General features: G+C 47.5%; 1 protein-coding gene across 4 annotated transcripts in view; it reads left to right on the top strand.

Moving 5' to 3' along the window:
* The window catches only part of RARA (retinoic acid receptor alpha), a 184947-nt gene extending 170388 nt beyond the window's left edge, over positions 1 to 14559 (top strand). For all 4 annotated transcript variants that reach the window (XM_053363878.1, XM_053363877.1, XM_053363879.1 and 1 more), the window contains 6 exons: positions 1819 to 1960; positions 6839 to 6999; positions 8073 to 8249; positions 9522 to 9726; positions 12539 to 12697; positions 13465 to 14559. In XM_053363878.1, coding sequence (XP_053219853.1) covers positions 1819 to 1960; positions 6839 to 6999; positions 8073 to 8249; positions 9522 to 9726; positions 12539 to 12697; positions 13465 to 13679 — 1059 coding nt within the window. In that variant the 3' untranslated portion in view covers positions 13680 to 14559. The remainder of the gene's footprint in view (positions 1 to 1818; positions 1961 to 6838; positions 7000 to 8072; positions 8250 to 9521; positions 9727 to 12538; positions 12698 to 13464) is intronic.
* The last annotated feature ends 4606 nt before the right edge of the window (positions 14560 to 19165 follow it).

The following is a 19165-nucleotide window of genomic DNA, read 5'->3' as shown; positions in this document are numbered from 1 at the left end:
GGTCATCTAGTCCAACCCCCCTGGGCGAACAGATATTTGAAGAGCAAAAAAAAAAAAAAAAGACACACTTGTCGACTTCTACTTTTAACGATGGATTGATAGGATGACTTTCACTTTACAAACCCATTAAAAAGAGGACATGTCCTGGAAAAAGAGGACACATACCAACCCTAATTATCGATAATTCTGGTTCTTCTTGAAAGATGAGGATAGCTGGTGTGGGAAACAAGGGTGCGTTTTAGTGTATTCACAAGAGCTGAGTTCACTCTTCTTTTTCAAAATTCCCGTTTATTCCTCTGTCTTTCTGCTAAGAGGATGAGCTCCAGTTGCTCTACCTGTGTGCACACACACACACACATGCCCTCACTTGCACCGGGCTTGGCAGTGTGACCCTGTAGATCGGGCTGGCAGAGATCAGCCTGAGCGGGCAGGCGCTGTGCTATGTGCTCGGCTCCCACCAAGCAAATCCCTTCCCTCTGGCTCATTAACACGAGGCCCTTTGTGCCTCTGGTAGCCTGGAAGAAAGGCCTTTCTCCTTCCCCGCCAGGAGTCTCCTAATCTCATTAGAGGGACGTGGCAATGTTGTCTTCGCTCCCCTCTGCCATTGAGTAGCCGGGCCTCTGCCATGGCCACCCCCAAAGCAATGGGCCTCAACTTCTGACTGCGTGCCTGTCCCAGTTGCTTGCAGGGTCGGCCCTTTTTTGGGGGGTTTAGCACTTAAGAGAGCCGCTGACATTTGGTTCTCTTGAGAATGTGCAACATCAGGCTGTTTATATTCTGAACCCCAGTGTAGTTTCAGAGAGGAGGCGGCAATCCTGAGAGTCTCAGGTTTCTAGCCCTCATGTGTAGAACAATGTTTGCCCTTCCCTCTTACTCTTCCCTCATTACTAAAGACCTACATTCTCTGAAGCCCCAACTTATTGTAACATCAAATATATTCAATTTGCTTAGTTCTGAGAGTGTAAATCAGGCTTCCTGGATTTTTTTGAGGTGGGGGCAGCAGTAGTGCAAGGGTAGGCAAAGCCTTTTTTTGTAAGGCCCATCCCTGTGGATGTAGTTGCATATACTAGACACCAGAAGGCTTAGTTTGGTCAGAATCAAGTATACACTTCCAGAGTAAGTGCTGAATACATTACTTCTGATAAATGAGCCACCATTAGCCTCTAGTCTAGAGGAACGTGAAAATATGTGTCCTGGGCTTTTTAGACTTGTCAACCCATGTGCTATCAGAAACCAAAGGGGCACATTGGTTGCCAGATGTGAAATATATTGGCATTATCTTCAGCTCTCCTACCCCTCTACTGTGCCCTGGGCAGCGCTTAACATTTTGACAGCAGAAAAGGAAGAGCCTCTGGGGCCCTCTAGAGGATGTTGGGACTGCAAGTCCCATCGGCCCCAGCCAGTGGTCAAGGATGATGGGAGTTGTAGTCAGCGGCATCTGAGGGGGCAGGGCTGCAGGTTTCCAAACCCTGCTGTAGTACTTTTTTTTATCATGCGCATTGTTTATTTATTTATTTACTCACTCGAAAGGATTTATACCCTGCTCTTAAGCCAGGACAGCTTGCTCCTAGAGCGTCCTTACAAATCAATAAGAATAACACAGCCCCTTCCTTCAGGCTTATGATATAAAAAGACAGGACATAGAAGCAGGGTGGTGGTGGGGAAGGACACCCCCCCACACACCCCCTATCCGGTCTCACATGGCAGCTACATTGGCAGAGCCCACTCCAGCTGGGGGGCTGAAAGTGAGGGAAGGAAGGGTCTGCCTTGCTCTCATGCCTTGCTTTACCCCTCTTCTCTCCCCCCCCCCCTTTACAGGGCTTTTTCCGCCGCAGCATCCAGAAGAACATGGTGTACACCTGTCACCGCGACAAGAACTGCATCATCAACAAAGTGACGCGGAACCGCTGTCAATACTGCCGCCTGCAGAAGTGCTTCGAAGTTGGCATGTCCAAGGAGTGTAAGTGGGGGAGGAAGGGAAGCTGTTATGCATCCTCTCAAAGCAGTGGTGGCCAAACTTGGCCTGCCAGCTGTTTTTAGACTACAATTCCCATCATCCCTGACCACTGGTCCTGTTAGCTAGGGATGATGGGAGCTGTAGTCCAAAGACAGCTGGAGGGCCAGGTTTGCCCACCACTGTCTTAAAGTAACAGGTCCTCACCCCCACCCCGAATGCCTTTCCACATTCGAAACTCACAGGGGCCGTTGAGCAAAGTCAATGATCCTGATTCGAATGTCCACAAAGACTGTTGGCCGCCCTTGTTGGCCAATCCACAAGCTGTGTCTCCCTTAAGAACAGCAGAGCATTTTCAAATCATAATTCAAAACAGAGTGCCGCAGAGAGTCCCCTGTGATACGGACTTTGAAAAGTGAGGGCTAAAGTAGTCCTAGAAGGACTTTGGAGGAAGAAGAGGAAAGAGAAGACCTGATATGGAACAGAGAATGTAACAGGGGCCATTGGCATATTCACTTGCAGTGGAAGAGCAAAAAGAAAAGAAAAAGGTAAGGGAGATGAGAGAGGCAAGAGATGTTCATTTCTGAAAGTCAGATTTCTAGTCCTCAGGATTACGGAGGTACGTTTCAAAGTTTGTGGTTGTGTTGGCGAAAACTTCTAGGGTTTAGCAAAGAGAGGGTTGTACCCAGTGCTGGTTGTACTCAGAGGAGACTCAATCAAAATTGGTGACTCCAAGTTAGTCATGTCCCTTAACTTCAAGGGGCCTGTTCTGAGCAGGGTTTGCGTTGGCTGCAACCCAGAATGTCTGGGCCGTGCATGATCGCTAGGCCTTCCTTGAGGTTTCAAGGCATGGTTATGGCTTCCCTGCCAATGCGCTCTCTACTTCCCACTCGGCCGTATCTTTCCTCCCGCACAACATCTCTTGTGGAAATAATAATAATGCAGTGTTTGCATTTTAAAAATAAATCAATCATCAAATTGACCAATGCAAATATAGGATGTTGCAGTTGTGTGGATATGTAGGACATTACGTCCAGTTTCACATGTTTTGGGGGGAAAGGGGAAGGGTTCCCCATTCTTGCTGGTTCTTGGAGGGGGGAGCTTACCATGACTGCCCTCTCCCTCCTCCAGCCTCCCCCAAAACAGCTGCCATTGAGATGGAGGGATTTTTCCAGCTTTCACCCCAAAGAGATGGTGCGTGGAGCTCGCCCCTCTGCTTTGTGCTAATTTTGAGGGTGTTTCCCCGGCAACCGGTGATTGATGATGTCAGAGATAAATGACGCAGACAGGGCCCTCCTGGCGTCTGCAGTGCCTAGTTGTCATGGCTCCCGACTGTAATGGGGGCGGGGGCGGAGGGAACCCCACTTCGCCATGACAACTCCAAGGGTGAGATTAATAAACCCTTGGGGTGGGGAAATAGCAGATTGATCCAGTCGAAAGGGAGGGCTGGATGGGTGGGGAATCGGTGGATGATCTGGGACATTGGCGGTCCTGCCCTCCCCAACCCCTTTTGCCTTTTAGGTGAGAAACAGGATAATGAAGAAATAGGGCAATCAGGAAGGGGTGGGGTGGGGCAGGCATTATTCTGGCCTAGTCCCGGCCTTGCTCTCCACCCATTTTTGCTGAGTAGCAATATATAATCCTGGAGTCCCTTTTTAATGACCACAGTCCATCTGTCGGCCCTGAAGATGTTCTAAGGGAGAGAAAGATGACTTTGCTGACCAAATAATAGCTTGCGGGAGGACGACTCTCGTTGAATTCAGGTACAGAGCTAAGGCAGGGCAGGAACCAATGTCTTCCTGAGATGTAGAGCCACTCTTTTTTCCAGGGAGGAAGGGAATTCAAGTACAAACCAAACTGAAATGTTTGTTAGGGAGCGGGTGCAGAAAATGAGGAACGCGGGGGCACCTTTCCCAAATCTGCTTTTAAGATGTGCCAACAACACACACACACACACACACACACTTCTCCTTGTGCCAGCTGCTTTTTCTCCCCCCAGCCCCTATGTGATGATGGATGCAGTATTTCCCCCCCGCCCCAACTGCTTGTCTGGACTGCGCTTTATTGAATTTGCCAAGCAGACATGACTGATTTCCGAATTATCCCCCTCCCTCCCGCCCCCACCTCCTCCCTCAGGCAGGGCGGTGAAATGTACCAGCCCACTGTGAGCGAAAGACTCATCTGGCGTTGCCACCGCCTCACGATTTGTATTTATTTTATTAATATATAGATATAAGTGTGTGTATGTTTTTAAGGAAAAATTAAACCCCAAAAGGGTACACACCAACCATGCATTCCCACATGACTTCCTCCAGGAATTATCCTACTTTGGAGTCCTGTGCAAGGATATAATACCACAAGAGAGACCAAAAAAAAAAACCATACACAAAGCTTTGTGCTTGCCTCGATAAATCCCTTCCACGCAGAGGCAATGCCACAAATCTGATGCATGTGGCCACGTCTTGTTTAGCAGCCCCTGGGTCTTAGTTCTGTAATTTGCGAACAGTTTTTTGTTCTATGTAGGTTAATTAAATTAGTTAAGAGGCTCTGGTTTGACTTTCTTTTGTCTGCTTGAATTTCTAGCCCCTTCTCATGTTTAGGGTTCCTGGCAGGTTAGAGAGAGAGAGAGAGAGCTGCTCACGGGAAGACATGTAGGAAACAACCCATTTCAGATACCTTGGCACAACATAACAAACGCTTAGAGCTTCGCTCCCTTTGCTAGCTTTCTCCCCCGCCCCCCAATGTGCCAATAAACAGCTTGTGCAGAGAAGGTTGTGAACACTTCCTTAAGAGATTTGGGCGTTGGCAAGTTTCCAGTGGAAGAGAATTCCACGCTTAGTTTGCTGAGTGGATGGTCCTCACGAGGACGACGCCCCTGGTAGGTCTTTGGGATCACTAATGTAGGGGAGGAAGACATTTCAGGAACTAATGGCTGAAAGTGGAGCAGGTCAAACAAGGCACAGGTTAGGATGGCAGGCTAGCTTAGGTCTGGAGGGTTGCCTGTTCTCCCTTCCCTTGATGGGGTTGCACTCCCCCTGAAGGAAAATGCTTGCAATCTCATGTTTGCCTGGACCCTTCTTTTCTGATGGGTAGATAGATTTTTGTGTGCGCATGCGTACACATGTGCAGGGCCTTCTCAGTGGTGATTCTCAAGCTCTGGAATATGTGCCTCCAGAGCAGGCACCTCAAACTGTTTCAGCTGCTGGTTAAAGTTTCATGAAGAAGGCTCTTTCTTAATGGTGGCTGGTCATTTTTATACCGACACACTAAGCACGTCTCTCTCTCTCTTTTCACTTTGTTCTTTGATTACTATTTCTAAGCATCTATGTGATTTTTTTGGAAATGACTTTTAAAAACTGATGATTGAATGTGATCTCAGGTGCTGCTTTTTTTGGCACCAAGGGGGAAAAGGTATAGAAGTGTTGAACTAAACAAACAGACTGAGATTGGAAGTAAGAATATAATGGTTAAATATTTCTGGGAGCAAAGAAAACCGCACTTAGCTGGATAAATGCATGGTTTCTGTTGCTTCGGCTGCCAGTCACTGAGCTCTGGAAAGGACACACATGCATGTGGGTATGTGGGCCCACACACATGCTCCTTTGCACATATTGCATGCACACACATCCGTCATGAGGCCAGGTTGTGTTTTCCTAGCTTCCCAGGGGCATGAAAAGCTACCACATAGTGAACAAGCTTCTTTGTGGCATGTTGTGGCACCAAGTAAATGATTTGGTGAATGAATACATTCTGTTTGCATTCCAGGATTGACTAAGGTAGGATTGGGAATGGATCCAGTTTACTGTAGGGGCAGGTAGGGGAGGTGTCTCCCTCCTCTCCTGCAACATCTAGTTGCCAACCAGTGTTAGAAACTCAGCTATATAAGCTAGGTGCCAAATGCCTCTTTAAACCAGGGTTACAGTCACCAAAACGGAATGTCCAGACAGCTCAGAAGTCGTATTTTTCAATACAACTTTTTGGTTCCTGAAATCCCATTCTGATTGTGCAGATAAAAGATCATGGGTAGAATTCTACAGGATGTGTTCAGCTAATGTGTTAAAACAGTCAAGATCCAAGGATCCCCAGGCATGCACCTCCAGATGGTGGAGGCGTCAAGCACCCTCCTGGCAGCCAGGCACTTTCACTTGGTCGCAACGAGTGGCCGATGGCCAGGTGCCAAATGCACCTGGCAAATTCCGAACGCTGTTGTGATCACTTTCTTGAGACTTCAGGAGCTATTCGATCTGCGGGCCCGCTTTCAGTTTGCACTCTCGCTCTCCAGTGTAACACACAGTGGCCTGGATTGGGAAGGCTGATCTGTCCGTGGAGCTAGGGCAGGGTGGACAGCCAGTAGAAGGATGCTGAGAGACGACAATCAGCCAAGGCATTTTTGTTGTATTTGTGTGGCTTTGTTTCTTGGATGCCTCCCTTGCGGAGGTGGTGGGAGCACCCTTCATTTGTAGAAGGCCCCGGGTTCAATGGCCATCTGTCTTAGATGCTTTAGTTGAGATTCCTGCATTGCCATGGGTTGGGGGTCACTTCCAACTCTTTGATTTCAATCCCTGGCACCCACAGGTAGGGCTGGGAATACCCCCTGCCTGCCTTAAATCCTTGAGGTTGTGTTGACAGTAACTGAGCTCAATGGACCAGTGGTGTGACTCAGTATCGGGCATCTCCTTTGGTTTCCATTTAAGTGCATTTATTTTTCTTTTTCCATTTATCGTTGTTGTTGTTATATAACGAATCACAAATAATGGCCGTGGCCAAAGATGAGGAAGGGTGGGTTGGTTCTCCCTTTAGGGCTCTTCTTGATTTCTCACTCTCTTGGAAAGCACCTATCCTCACTTTTGCGATCCTCTCTTCTTTGCTTGCCTTCCTCTCCAGCCGTCCGGAACGACAGGAACAAGAAGAAGAAAGACGCCCCCAAGCAGGAATGTTCGGAGAGCTACATCATCACGCCTGAGGTGGAGGACCTCATAGAGAAAGTGCGCAAAGCCCACCAGGAGACCTTCCCTGCCCTCTGCCAGCTGGGCAAGTACACCACGGTGAGTGGCAGCCCAAGGGAGGCAGTGGGAGGGAAGGAGGAAGTGTGAGCTGGACGTGTTGATTGGTGCAGTTGGCGGGAAGGTGGGATCCACAGGCAGTCAGCTGGTATGGGGTGGGGAACCCCAGCTGGGGCTATGAGAGTTCTGCGCTTAGAATTGTAGCGTTGGAAAGGGACCGGGAGGGTCTCATGTAGTCCAACCCCCTGCAGGATGGACCTGCCCAGTGTGGAGCTCAAACCCATGATCCTGAGATTAAGAGTCTCGTGCTCTACTGACTGAGCTGGACAACTCCCTGAAATTCCGCTACAAAAACAAAAACTGCAACCTTGATCAGTTTTGCTAGTTGAGCACCATGGTCCTTGCTGGTTTGCTTTTCCATTGCTTTCCCTCTGAAACTGCCTTTTGCAGAGTCCAGACTAATTGTCCGTTCAATCCACATGGAGCAGCTCTTCAGAATCTGAGGCAGAGAAAAGGTCTTTCCACATCACTTCCTTCATGGTCCTTTTAACCAGGGATGGAATCTGAGATATTTGCAATGGCCCTTCCGCTTGCTGGACTATGCAGCCCCATTCTCCTTGCTTCTGAGCTTCCCCTGGGCCCTTGCCACATTACATTTGTAACATCTGTCCGTAGTTGGAAGATGTTACTTTTAAAGATAGTCCCCAAAATGACAGAGAAACACAAAAATATAATAAATTATTCTCCTCACCTGTGCCTGGATTTTATGTTTTCATGCATTGTTGTATAGTCCTGCACTGTTTAGAGGTGTTCATTCTGTATATGTTATATTGGAATATTACTTGTTTCTTAAAATAAAAAGGTTTTTAAAGGAAAAAAAATTAAAACATGATCAAGTCATGTACTTCACGGGAAGGCAAGGTGGCCAGACAGTGTAGCTGGAGAATAAATTTCTTCTTAATCTTCCAATTCAAGTGTGTGTGTGTGGGGGGGGTGGGACTGGAATCTAACCCCCCCTTTTTTTGCCCCCATCTCAAATGCATTCAGCTTTCCTCTTTTCTTTTCCTCTCCGTCTTTTCATGTTGACTTTCTGGTCTCTTTTCCCTGCTCTACAGAACAACAGTTCGGATCAGCGGGTCTCTCTCGACATCGACCTGTGGGACAAGTTCAGTGAGTTGTCCACAAAGTGTATCATCAAGACAGTCGAATTCGCCAAGCAGTTGCCGGGCTTCACCACACTCACCATCGCCGACCAGATCACGCTCCTGAAAGCCGCCTGTCTAGACATCCTGGTGAGTCCCGCCCCTCCTTCAAACAGGGGCAAGTCATTCGAATCCTTGAACCTATAGGGCAGACTTCTTCAGCCTCTTCAGAACCAAAGACCATGCGTTGGGGAACCCTTTTCTTTTTATCATTAGGGTGGCCGTGCTGCCATTGCTATCCACCCTAGATCAGTCCATGGTCCAGTAGTGGGGCCCCAACGCATTAGTGCAATGTCTCCCAAACTTGGGTCTCCAGCTGTTGCTGGACTACAACTCCCATCACCCCTAGCTTAGCAGGACCAGTGGTCAGGGATGATGGGTATTGTAGTCCAAAAACAGCTGGAGATCCCAAGTTAGGGAAACCCTGGACTAGTCGAAGCATCTATGCTATAGGGGGTAGGGGAGCCATGTACTCACATGAGAATTGTGGAGTTGGAAGTACTTTCAAAGGGTCATTTAGTCCAACTGCTGCAATGTAGGAATCACAGCTGAAGAATCCACCACTGCTTAAAAACCCCTCTGTAAGGAAAGTCCACAATCCATTCCACTCTTGGAACAGCTTTCCTGCAGCCAATCGGAAGCCACGCTTTGGTTTCTGAACATTTTGAAAGTCGAATGGACTTCTGGAACGGATTCCATTCGACTTCTGAGATACGATTGTACAGTGGTACCTCACGTTAAGAACTTAATTTGTTCTGGAGGTCCGATCTTAACCTGAAACTGTTCTTAACCTGAGGTACCACTTTAGCTAATGGGGCCTCCTGCTGCCACCATGCCGCCGCCATGCAATTTCTGTTCTCATCCTGAAGCAAAGTTCTTAACCCGAGGTACTACTTCTGGGTTAGTGGAGTCTGTAACCTGAAGCGTCTGTAACCTGAGGTACCACTGTAGTTTGAATTGATTGGTTTGGTTCCTCCTACCCTCTGGAGCAGCAGAAAACAAGCTTGCTCCATACTCTGGTTCTCGTCTCTTAAAAAAAGCACACAAATGAACCCGTATCCACCACCTCATAGTAACCTATTACAGTGGTACCTTGGGTTACATACGCTTCAGGTTACAGACTCCAATAACCCAGAAACAGTACCCCGGGTTAAGAACTTTGCTTCAGGATGAGAACAGAAATCATGCTCTGGTGGCGCGGCAGCAGCGGGAGGCCCCATTAACTAAAGTGGTGCTTCAGGTTAAGAACGGACCTCCGGAATGAATTAAGTACGTAACCAGAGGTACCACTGTAATAGCAATGTGGAGGGCATTGAGAGCCTCCGTGTGATGCATGCCTCTCTCCCGCATGCTCCTTCCTAGATCCTACGGATATGCACGCGCTACACCCCGGAGCAGGACACCATGACGTTCTCGGACGGCCTGACGCTCAACCGCACTCAGATGCACAACGCAGGCTTTGGGCCCCTCACAGACCTGGTCTTCGCCTTCGCCAACCAGCTGCTGCCACTTGAGATGGATGACGCCGAAACAGGGCTCCTCAGCGCTATCTGCCTCATATGCGGGGGTAAGCACCGTTACTGGGACTGAGAGCAGGACCGATGTCCTCCATTCTCAGGGTTTGGTCAGAGAATGCATATAGTCATAATCATAGCTCTGCACTGTGTATGTAGAAGAAGAAGAAGAGTTTGGATTTGATATCCCGCCTTTCACTCCCTTTAAGGAGTCTCAAAGCGGCTCACATTCTCCTTTCCCTTCCTCCCCCACAACAAACACTCTGTGAGGTGAGTGAGGCTGAGAGACTTCAGAGAAGTGTGACTGGCCCAAGGTCACCCAGCAGCTGCAGGTTGGAGGGGTGGGGAAGTGAACCCGGTTCCCCAGATTGCAAGACTACCGCTCTTAACCACTACACCACACTGGCTCTCTCCGTATGTGTGTGTATTGTCCCTCAAACCCTGATAAATCAGACAAAACTAAAGTTTTGCAAAGCCACAGCTTCTTCACCTGTGCCCCCCCCCCCAGAGTTCCCTCAGAAGACACATGGATTGTTAAACCACTCATGAGATTTGTAGCTCTGTGAGGGAAATAATGGTCTCAGCAGCCTTAACAAACTACATTTCCTTAAAGTGGCATGATGTTGCTTTAAACATTGAGTGCCGATGGGGCCCTGGGGAGGGAACGGGCCAGATTCTCCTAGAATTCAGATTCTAGGATTCTCCTTGCACTCGGAAGTGTTAAGTCCAGTTCCCCAGTGTTGGTTTTTGTTGTTTCCCTTGGGCGAGTGTTCCCAGAAGTGAATATTTGTAGTGATGGAAGTAGTCCAAAACTGTTTGCTTGAAATGAGAATCGCTTAAGGAAGACCTCATAAAAAAAGCAAGTTTATAACAGTCATTGGAATCCTGTAGCAAACATTTCCCTGAACCATTCCATCTAAATTTCTGTGACTTTATCTCCCATCTTCCTTTAAAGCAAAACAAAGTAACTCCTTAGTACGTAGACCAAACGTGTCAAGAGTTTGGTCTCGTTCTCTCCCTGATAAGCTATTTATTCACGTGCAGGGATTTTTGTTGAATTTTATTTTGCCAAGAGAGCACTCAAGTATTTAACTCCCTCATCATATTGCAACCTGAAGTAGGGTTAAAAGACCAGGAAATCATTTGCCATTTGCAGCTCCTGAATGTTAAAACTCTTAAACTTGAGACTCAGCCATGGGGCTTTGAGTCTCCCAAGGCAAAATTATATTCACATGAACGAGGATGGTTGTAAGCCTGCCCTCCTCCACAGGAGGTCTATGAGTGATGTTATATTTATTTCAGAGCAAAGTATTTGGGTGCAAACCCCTCCAAAAGAACTCTAGAAACCCAATCATGTCTGCTCTGGAAACCTGAACCACTTGTTGGATTGACCTGCCTTCTCCCCGGTCGGTCCGAGCAATTGTTACTTTCTGAAGGTGCTGAGAATTGAGACCCCCTGTGCCTTTGCAACAAAAATACTGTTTCCAAGGTACCTCTGAAGCAAGGGGAGGGGGAAGGGCCATAACAGGATCACTTGTTGCCGTGAGATAGTTCTTGAGCCTTTCTTCACCCAATATTGTTCCTTTAGAAACATTTTTGTTGACTACCATCTGCGAATTATCGCAAACCCTTGCACATATTATATTTTGCCAGGGCCTTTTCAGTAGGGGACATCCCTGTCCAACAGCACCATCTGGTGGCAGGAAGTTATTTTGGTGGGAGGCATGAAACGATGCACTTCTTTTTTATAAAGCTTTTGATGAACGAGAGAAGATTTTTGCAAGGCTCGGCAGCGGGGAGGAGAGGTGGTGTTGCCTTCATGCGCTATGAGGCTCAGAATATTTTCAAACACCAATGCTAATGACTGAAAGTTTAGAGGAAGCTTGTTCCCCACATTGGTGACAATGCTGTCATGGAACCCACATGCACTGACTTGTACTGTGTAGGGAAGAGTGCGAAAACCACATGTGCAGTTGCGATCTGTAGCTTTTAAGCATGCACCAGTTGCACACCATGGCAATCTTGCTATGTGCAGGCACTGGAAAGTCACAACTTTCGCTAGCAGATGCGCCTTTTGCAAAACAGACCTATGGTGCTATCATCACATGCAGCAAGCAACATGTGTGGTGGTTTTTTTGTGGGTGGTTGTGGGGTTTTTTAAGAAGTGATTTGGGTGTAGGAAACAAGTGTGAGATGTAACCCATACCCTAAATGAAGGCAAATCCATTTGTGGAGCCTGGGGCTTAGAACAAGAGAAGGACATTGAAAACAAAGGAAAACCGGGGTCTCGAAACGCAGCAGCTTGTGTGAATTCTGCATTTGCATGATTCCATCCGCTAGACATTTTCTAGGCTTGTCTGGAACACAGTGGTTCCCACCTGCTCACAAATGGTCTCGTGATCATGGGGTGTGTGCTTCTTTTCCACAGGTGTGAAAGAAGAAACTGCAGCTGTGTAACATCTGCCTGTTGTGCATCTTTTTAAAATGCAAAGCAATTGGGAGGGGGAGGGAATAATACCTCTCATAGTCTTAGAAGTGACTTTGGCCATGGGTGTGGGTGTGTATCCATGTATTGGATATTGTTGTATTGGATATTGAGTATTGTTTTTAATACTTGATTGGGGGCCGCCCAGAGTGGCTGGGGAAGCTCAGCCAGATGGGCGGGGTATAAATAATTATTTTTATTATTATTATTATTATTATTATTATTATTATTATTATTATTATTGTGATGCATGCATCAATAAATGCAACACAAATTCCCTGTTAGGTTTGTAGACAATGGCTCTTTTTTGTATTCTGAGTGTTGTGCAGATGTATTCTGTGCCTGTTGTTTTTCTAAGTGCCTCCCCTCCCTTTGCCCAGACCGGCAAGACCTGGAGCAGCCGGACCGCGTGGACAAGTTGCAGGAGCCACTGCTGGAAGCCCTGAAAATCTACGTGAGGAAGAGGAGGCCTAGCAAGCCCCACATGTTCCCCAAGATGCTGATGAAGATCACGGACCTGAGAAGCATCAGCGCAAAGGGTGAGGGCGGGGCTCCGGGTTCTGCAAAGGGAGTCTCTCTCTTCATTTTGAAATGCGCACTGGAGACTTGAAACATGCTTAAAATGCCTAAAAACTCCCAAGCGTGAATGCAGCAGGCAGGTATTAAAAAGCATCTGCTTGAGATTCCTTGCAGCTCCCTGACAAGAGAGTGTGACCCGGGGGCAAAGCTTGGATTTGTTGCCAAGGATCATCCCATTATTGGGCTGTCCAGTGCAGGGCGAGGAGGGGAGGCTCAGCAAAGAGTTATGTTCTCCTCCCACACAGTCCTGGACTGGCTGAATGCAGAGGAGTGCGGGGGGGGGGAGGCACCAGCTGGGGAACCCCTAAGGTGAATCCCCAGAGGAAGGAGGCTCAGAACCAGGGTGGTGGGGTGACTATGAGTAGCCAGAGGGAGAAGAGGGGTCAGACTGGGAGGAGGAGATGTTGGAAGCAGAAGAGGTGAGCAGAACCAGAAAAGGTATGAAGAGAGCAGAGCAAAGACAGACAAGGTGTCAGAATCTCAGATTACTTGGGAAGGACCGGGGGGGGGGGAGTCTTAGAGAGCTGTGGGAAGAGGGAGACCTTCAGTCCTTGCAACTGCCTCCTTGGGGCAAGACTTAGTGGGAAGAGTTTCTGTGCTCACTTGGCCTAATCTGCCGAGCTGCTCTTTGAATAAAGAGTTAACTTCGCTGGCGCCTTGTGAGTTATTACTGACTTGGCACCTACCTCTGGCATTAAGTCGCCTGTCTGCCTCGCTCCCCCCGCAGGTGCTGAAAGAGTGATCACGCTGAAGATGGAGATCCCTGGATCGATGCCGCCGCTGATCCAGGAGATGCTGGAGAACTCGGAAGGCATGGACACTTTGGGGGCCTCGGCGGGAGCCCCGTCGCGCATAGGAAGCCTCGCCCCCCCTCCGGGAAGCTGCAGCCCCAGCCTCTCCCCCAGTTCCAACAGAAGCAGTCCTGCCACACATTCGCCGTGACCGCAGCGGCCACCGGGACAAGCTGCTTGACCCCACCCTCCCGGCTGCCTGCTGCACACTTTGGTCTTTTGCTCCCTGGGGCCTGCCTGGACAAACGTCTAAGGAGCAGGGTTGGGGCAAGGGGGCAGGGAGCCATGGGACAGCAGGCCGCTGCAAGTGGGCTCTCCTCCCTCCCCCTCCACGGCACTGTGTGGGCTGCTGTTGGGCCCGAGGGGGGTGGGCTTACACGTACTGTTCCATGCCAGCACGCTACCCTTCGTTCAACGGTTCCAGCAAAACAGGGTTCCACTTTTGCAATGAAGACCCCCCCTATTTGCGGGACATTCCCCCCCCCTTGGAGAGGCACAGATCATCTGATCCAGGAAGTTCTGGACTCTGCGGATAAAGATCGACGAACCAATCTGAAGGACAGAAGCTCAAAATCTAGGAGCGAGACTTTACATACATATATATATCTATATATATATATTAAAAGAAAACCCAACTGATTACAGAAAAATTCACCTCCTATGTGGCACGCATCCCCTCCCCCCTCGACACACACACTCTCATCCTTGTCGTGCACACATTATACACCTTCACTAAGGAGTTGCCTGCTTCTTGTTGCAGTGAAAATGAAGTGGTGTTTTTTCTTTTCTTCCCGGTTGAGTTTGCATTTCGGATGTTTCAGGGGAAAGGGTGTAATGTTTTCTTGTTTTCTGTTTCCTGTTTTTTTATTTTATTGCTCCGTTTCCATCCTCGACTTGACCACCCAAAGTTAACCTTTCTCTCTTTACCCTGCCTTTCCCCACTCCTTGTCCACCCCACCCCCCACATGCCTAAAAAAAAAAAAATCCGACACCAGCAAATAATTAAAAAAGAAAGAGAGAGAGAAGTAAAATTAGTTCTTCAGGGTTTTTCTTCTACACATAGAAAGGAGGAGGGAGAGAAGGATTCATTTAAGAAAGAAGAAATATTATATATATAAATATATATAAATATATATATATAAATACATTTTAAAAGAAAACTTTGTAAAAGTTTGGAATTTGGAAGATTTCTAGGAGGAGGGTGTGGCAAGGAGAAAATCAGGGTGGTTGGGACACAGATTCTCTTACCGGCTGGGTCACAATTTTCTTTTAAAATGCTAACCCGTATTATCTAGCCACAGTTGAGCACTTTTAAAATCAGTGTGAGATAAAAGGTACTTAACTTTGGCTGGGTTTGTGTTGTTTGGCTATGGGCTTCTTCTATCGATGGACAGAACGTTTCCTCAAGAAGGCACAGAAAATATTTGTGGGGGGGAGAACAAGACTGGGTTATGAGTGCTGTGATAGTTCTTTTGAGCAAAAGCCCTCCAGCTTTCTGAGGTAGGGGTGTCAAAAAACCCCCAAACCCAGCATTGTGCACTGTTTCACGTTTTCACTAACCAAAAAGAACCACCCCAACAACAACCGCCCTTAAATCTTAAAGACTCCCTTTTATAAGAATTGTCACAAGGCATTTTGTGAGAGGAAATATCTCTCAGTTCCTTGGGCTCCTTTCACTTTGTTCTTTTCTGGTAAGAATAGTTTTTGCCTGCCCCCCTTTTTTTAAGGGCAGGAGTGATAAAAGCCAGTCGGGACTTTTAAAGATCCAATTCTAGAGCCTTACACAATCCCAGTGAAAAGCGTGGGTCCTTTTCCCTCTACTTTTAGACCCGCTTTACCCTTGTGCCATATCACAAACCACTTGCCATCACACCTGGGCAAAGGCAGGGTGGATGTGGGCTGCTTTTCAAGAAGAGCAGCACTAATTCTGCCATGCTATGCCCAGGGTTAGCTCCCATTGGACTCAGTGGGATTTACCTTTGAGTAGACACAGCATTGTACTGTAAGGCTGTTGTTCTATATACCTGGAATCGAGCCCCATTGGGCTCAGTCACACTTATTTCTAAGTAGATGTGTATAGGACAGCTATCTAAAAGAACAGATGACCTGCTGCTCAGAATTAAGTCCTACTGGGTTGAGCTGGACTTGAACCCAGGTCACCGGGTACAGAATGGCAGCCCTCAGACCTTTGGGGTTTGTAGAACTAGTTCCAAGCTGCTTTGGATCCTGGCCAAGAAGTTTAAGACGAACAGCAAGGAAAACTCCGCCACCAAAATTAAGAGGAAAGAAAAATGTGACTGGCTCCATTTACTGGGGTAAGGATGAGGGATTTGGGTGGGGGATCAAAGAAGGGCCCACACACAAAATTATTATTGATTTTTGTGTCTTTGAATCTACAAACAAACAAAATTGGGGTGAAGGTTGAAGCAAGAAAACACATACCCCAGTGCTCCATGTGCTGCACACCTCTCAGATATGTATATAAAGCTGTTATTTCATATATAAAAAAGATACCTGTGAGCTTAAATCCTCCCAAAATTTCTGCATTTGGTTGGGGGCAGTGGTAAGTGTGTGAGAAAGAAACCGAATTATTTTGCTTATTTATTTAAACAGATAGCTGTTTTCTGAAAGTCAATTAAGTAATGCTCAGCCAATGCTTAAATGGCCTTTTTTATAATAAAAAAGGTGGGGGTTAGCTAAGGCCGTCAAATTAATTATGGTTGTTCAGTAGAAGCTCCATACACTGAACCAGCGTATCTCTGAATGACAGCTGCCAGGGACAATTAACGGGGTGTGGAAAGCTACAGGCCTTGCTTATGAACTTTCAGAAGAATCTGTAAAAACAGAACACTGGACTAAACTTGATGTGAGCCCACAACACAATTTTTGCATCCACCAAAAGCCTTGTTCTAGCCCTGGTACGGCCACATCTGGAATGCTGTGTGTGGTTCAGCTCAATTCAGGAAAGATGTTGGCGAGACGGGAAACGAGAAAATTTATATAGAGAGATGAGAACGACAGCAACAAATTAAGTGTGCTAGGGAAGCTGGACCCCTCCAGGTTGTTGTTAGACATCTGCTCCCACCTAACAAATACCGAGGGCGCACGAGACCGCCCCCCCCCCCCAAGAAAGAAAAATTGTATGTTGCCAAACGGAAGTTACTATTATGTAGACTTTGCAGTCTCAAGAAAACAGGCCTCTAAGTCCTTCCATCTGTGTATGTGGAGGGAAAGGTGCTGTTGGAAGAAACACCCTGACAACACGATATCGCTGCTGAAACAGACAGACAGGTGTGAGCACCTGTGGAATTTTAAGGGAGTGGCTTATATTCGGGTATTGTCTCTTTTTCCTCTCCCCCCGCCCTTGAATTTTAAAAGGTGCGGCTTATATTCGGGCCAATACGGTATAAATATTTTAGCTCCCGTACAACCTGAGTTCTGTGTCCCAGCCCTCTGGGAATTGCATTAGGTCCACTTGGGAATGCTGACGTCCCACGCTGCTATACACACATCCAGCCCCAAATACTAGACACTGGGTCACTGCCCGCAGAGTTTTTAATTGAGTGTTCATCCCGAGTTGTTTGCACAAAGCTTGCAAGGAGGTTAGCCAGCTAGTTAACCAGCATGCAGATCACTTTGCAGGGAGGTTAGCCAATGCCTCAAGCAACTGTTGCTTTCCAGTGCATCTCCTTAAGGGAAGAAGCAGATTTCGCTGCAGGAGAGCACCAGATCATGTGTAAGTAAGCGCACAACACAACCTGAATCTGCCGATATGTGACTGAATCCCACCCCAAAATAGATAACAGCCTGAAAGCATCCTGGCTAGTGCTTCTTGACACAACTCCTCACTGTTGCATTACAAACTGACTGACTGCGATCCTATGGAAGCTTTCCTCTGCAATGGCACCTATTTGCCTAAAGTGAATTCTGCCCCCAAGTGGAGCAGTGAGCAAAGAAGGAAGAGCAGAGCAGTGATGGCTGGAGGCGAAGTGGACTGACAGGTGAGGAAGAGGGAGGCCAGTCGAGGCAGAGGAGCCTGAGCAAAAGGGCTGGATGGGACGAATCCAGTTAGAATGAGGCAAAAAGGAAAAGTGGGATGAGTAAGGGTGGAGGGTGGCTGATTATGCATTGCCAAAAAAGGAGGACACAGATTTACATTAAATGGTCTGGGAGTATTGTTATGTACAGATGTAATTTTTTGTAATAATTATTGTAATAAGTCAGGGGTGGTAGAGCTGTGGCACTAGATCAGGCATGTCCAAAGTCTGTTTCGGGGGCCTAATCCGGCCCGCCCATCAATTTAACCCTGCCCCTGTGGCAGCATATGTCCTGGGGTAAAATCCTAAAAGAATTGGGGATTAAATCCTTAAAAAAAGCTAAACAACTTTGAGGTAAACATCAATTCTAAGAAAGCTCAACAACTTTGGGGTAAAATTGTAAAAAAAGCTAAAAAAAAGTTCAACAACTTTGGTCGGCCCTCACACATGTTCACTTCATCAAACATGGCCCTCTGAAAAAAGTTTGGGCACCCTGCTAGGTGCTGCTGGTCTCCAGTTTCCATCAGCCTTGGCCAGCACAGACCACAATCGAGGATGAGGGTGGTTGTCATGCGGCAACGGCATACAGAAGGCTACAGCTTCCTCACCCTTGGAAAGGCAGTCCGGTACAACTCTTGCCATCACCGGGAAGACTGCAACCAGGTGGCCTGTTCGCCAGCTCAGTCTGCTGCCCAGGTACAAACAGGTAAAGCCCCTGCTCTCCCTTCTTAAGAGTTCTTTGTCCTTTCCAAATCTGTTTGAAGAAGTCCTCTTATTTCAAAGCAGGACACTCTGCCACTTCTTCACCACTGGAGAGGAATGAAAAGCCTGTGGGGTGGAGGTAGTCTAGAAAGGGGACAGGATGAGGTTCACCTTGTTCTGGGCACCACAGTTCACCTTGGAAAAGGTGAGGTGGCTCGTGAAGTTATAGAGGACCAGAGCTGACACTGTTTACCCCGGCTAATTGGATCTGGCTGTAAGGATGCTGAGCAGATTGAACCCATTAGTAAGGAGAAGAGATCAAGAAGCCCTTCACAGCCTCGCCAGAAGGCAGCAGAAGAGATCAGGGGCACTTTAAAGGACGAACACATTAACCTGAATTTTCATAAACGTCATGAAAGGTGCAAAGCAATCTGGGAAAGTGGCGACTGGGGCAAGATTTGAATCAAGGGCTTCCTCGGGATCAGCTACACTAGCTGACTCTTGCATTCAAATGTGTTGTGCCTAAGTATTCTGTGTGCCAGTGCATAGCTGGTGAATGATCCCAGTAAGCTGAAGTCCCCCCACCAGTCAAAAATAAATAAATCATGCCTTACTTGCTGGCACCAGCCTGCAAGCATCCATGCAGCAGAACATTGGGCAACCAATGTGGCTAACTATATGTTATATTGTTTGAGGATGCATCCTATAACATGTGTCCCAAACAACTCTCTCTTTTGAGAGTGAGTGTGAAATACATAATGGCAACCTGAGGGGTGCCGGAACTGAATTCCTGCTGCAAAAAAGCCCTGTTCCTACCTACTTTACACTTTATGCATTGGCAAAGGAGGCGCTAGACCAGGCTTCCTCTAACTCGGCCCTCCAGATTTTTTTGAGACTA

This window comes from Podarcis raffonei, chromosome 13 (assembly GCF_027172205.1).
Source record: "Podarcis raffonei isolate rPodRaf1 chromosome 13, rPodRaf1.pri, whole genome shotgun sequence".
NCBI lineage: Eukaryota > Metazoa > Chordata > Lepidosauria > Squamata > Lacertidae > Podarcis > Podarcis raffonei.
This window is presented reverse-complemented; position numbering and strand designations above follow the sequence as displayed.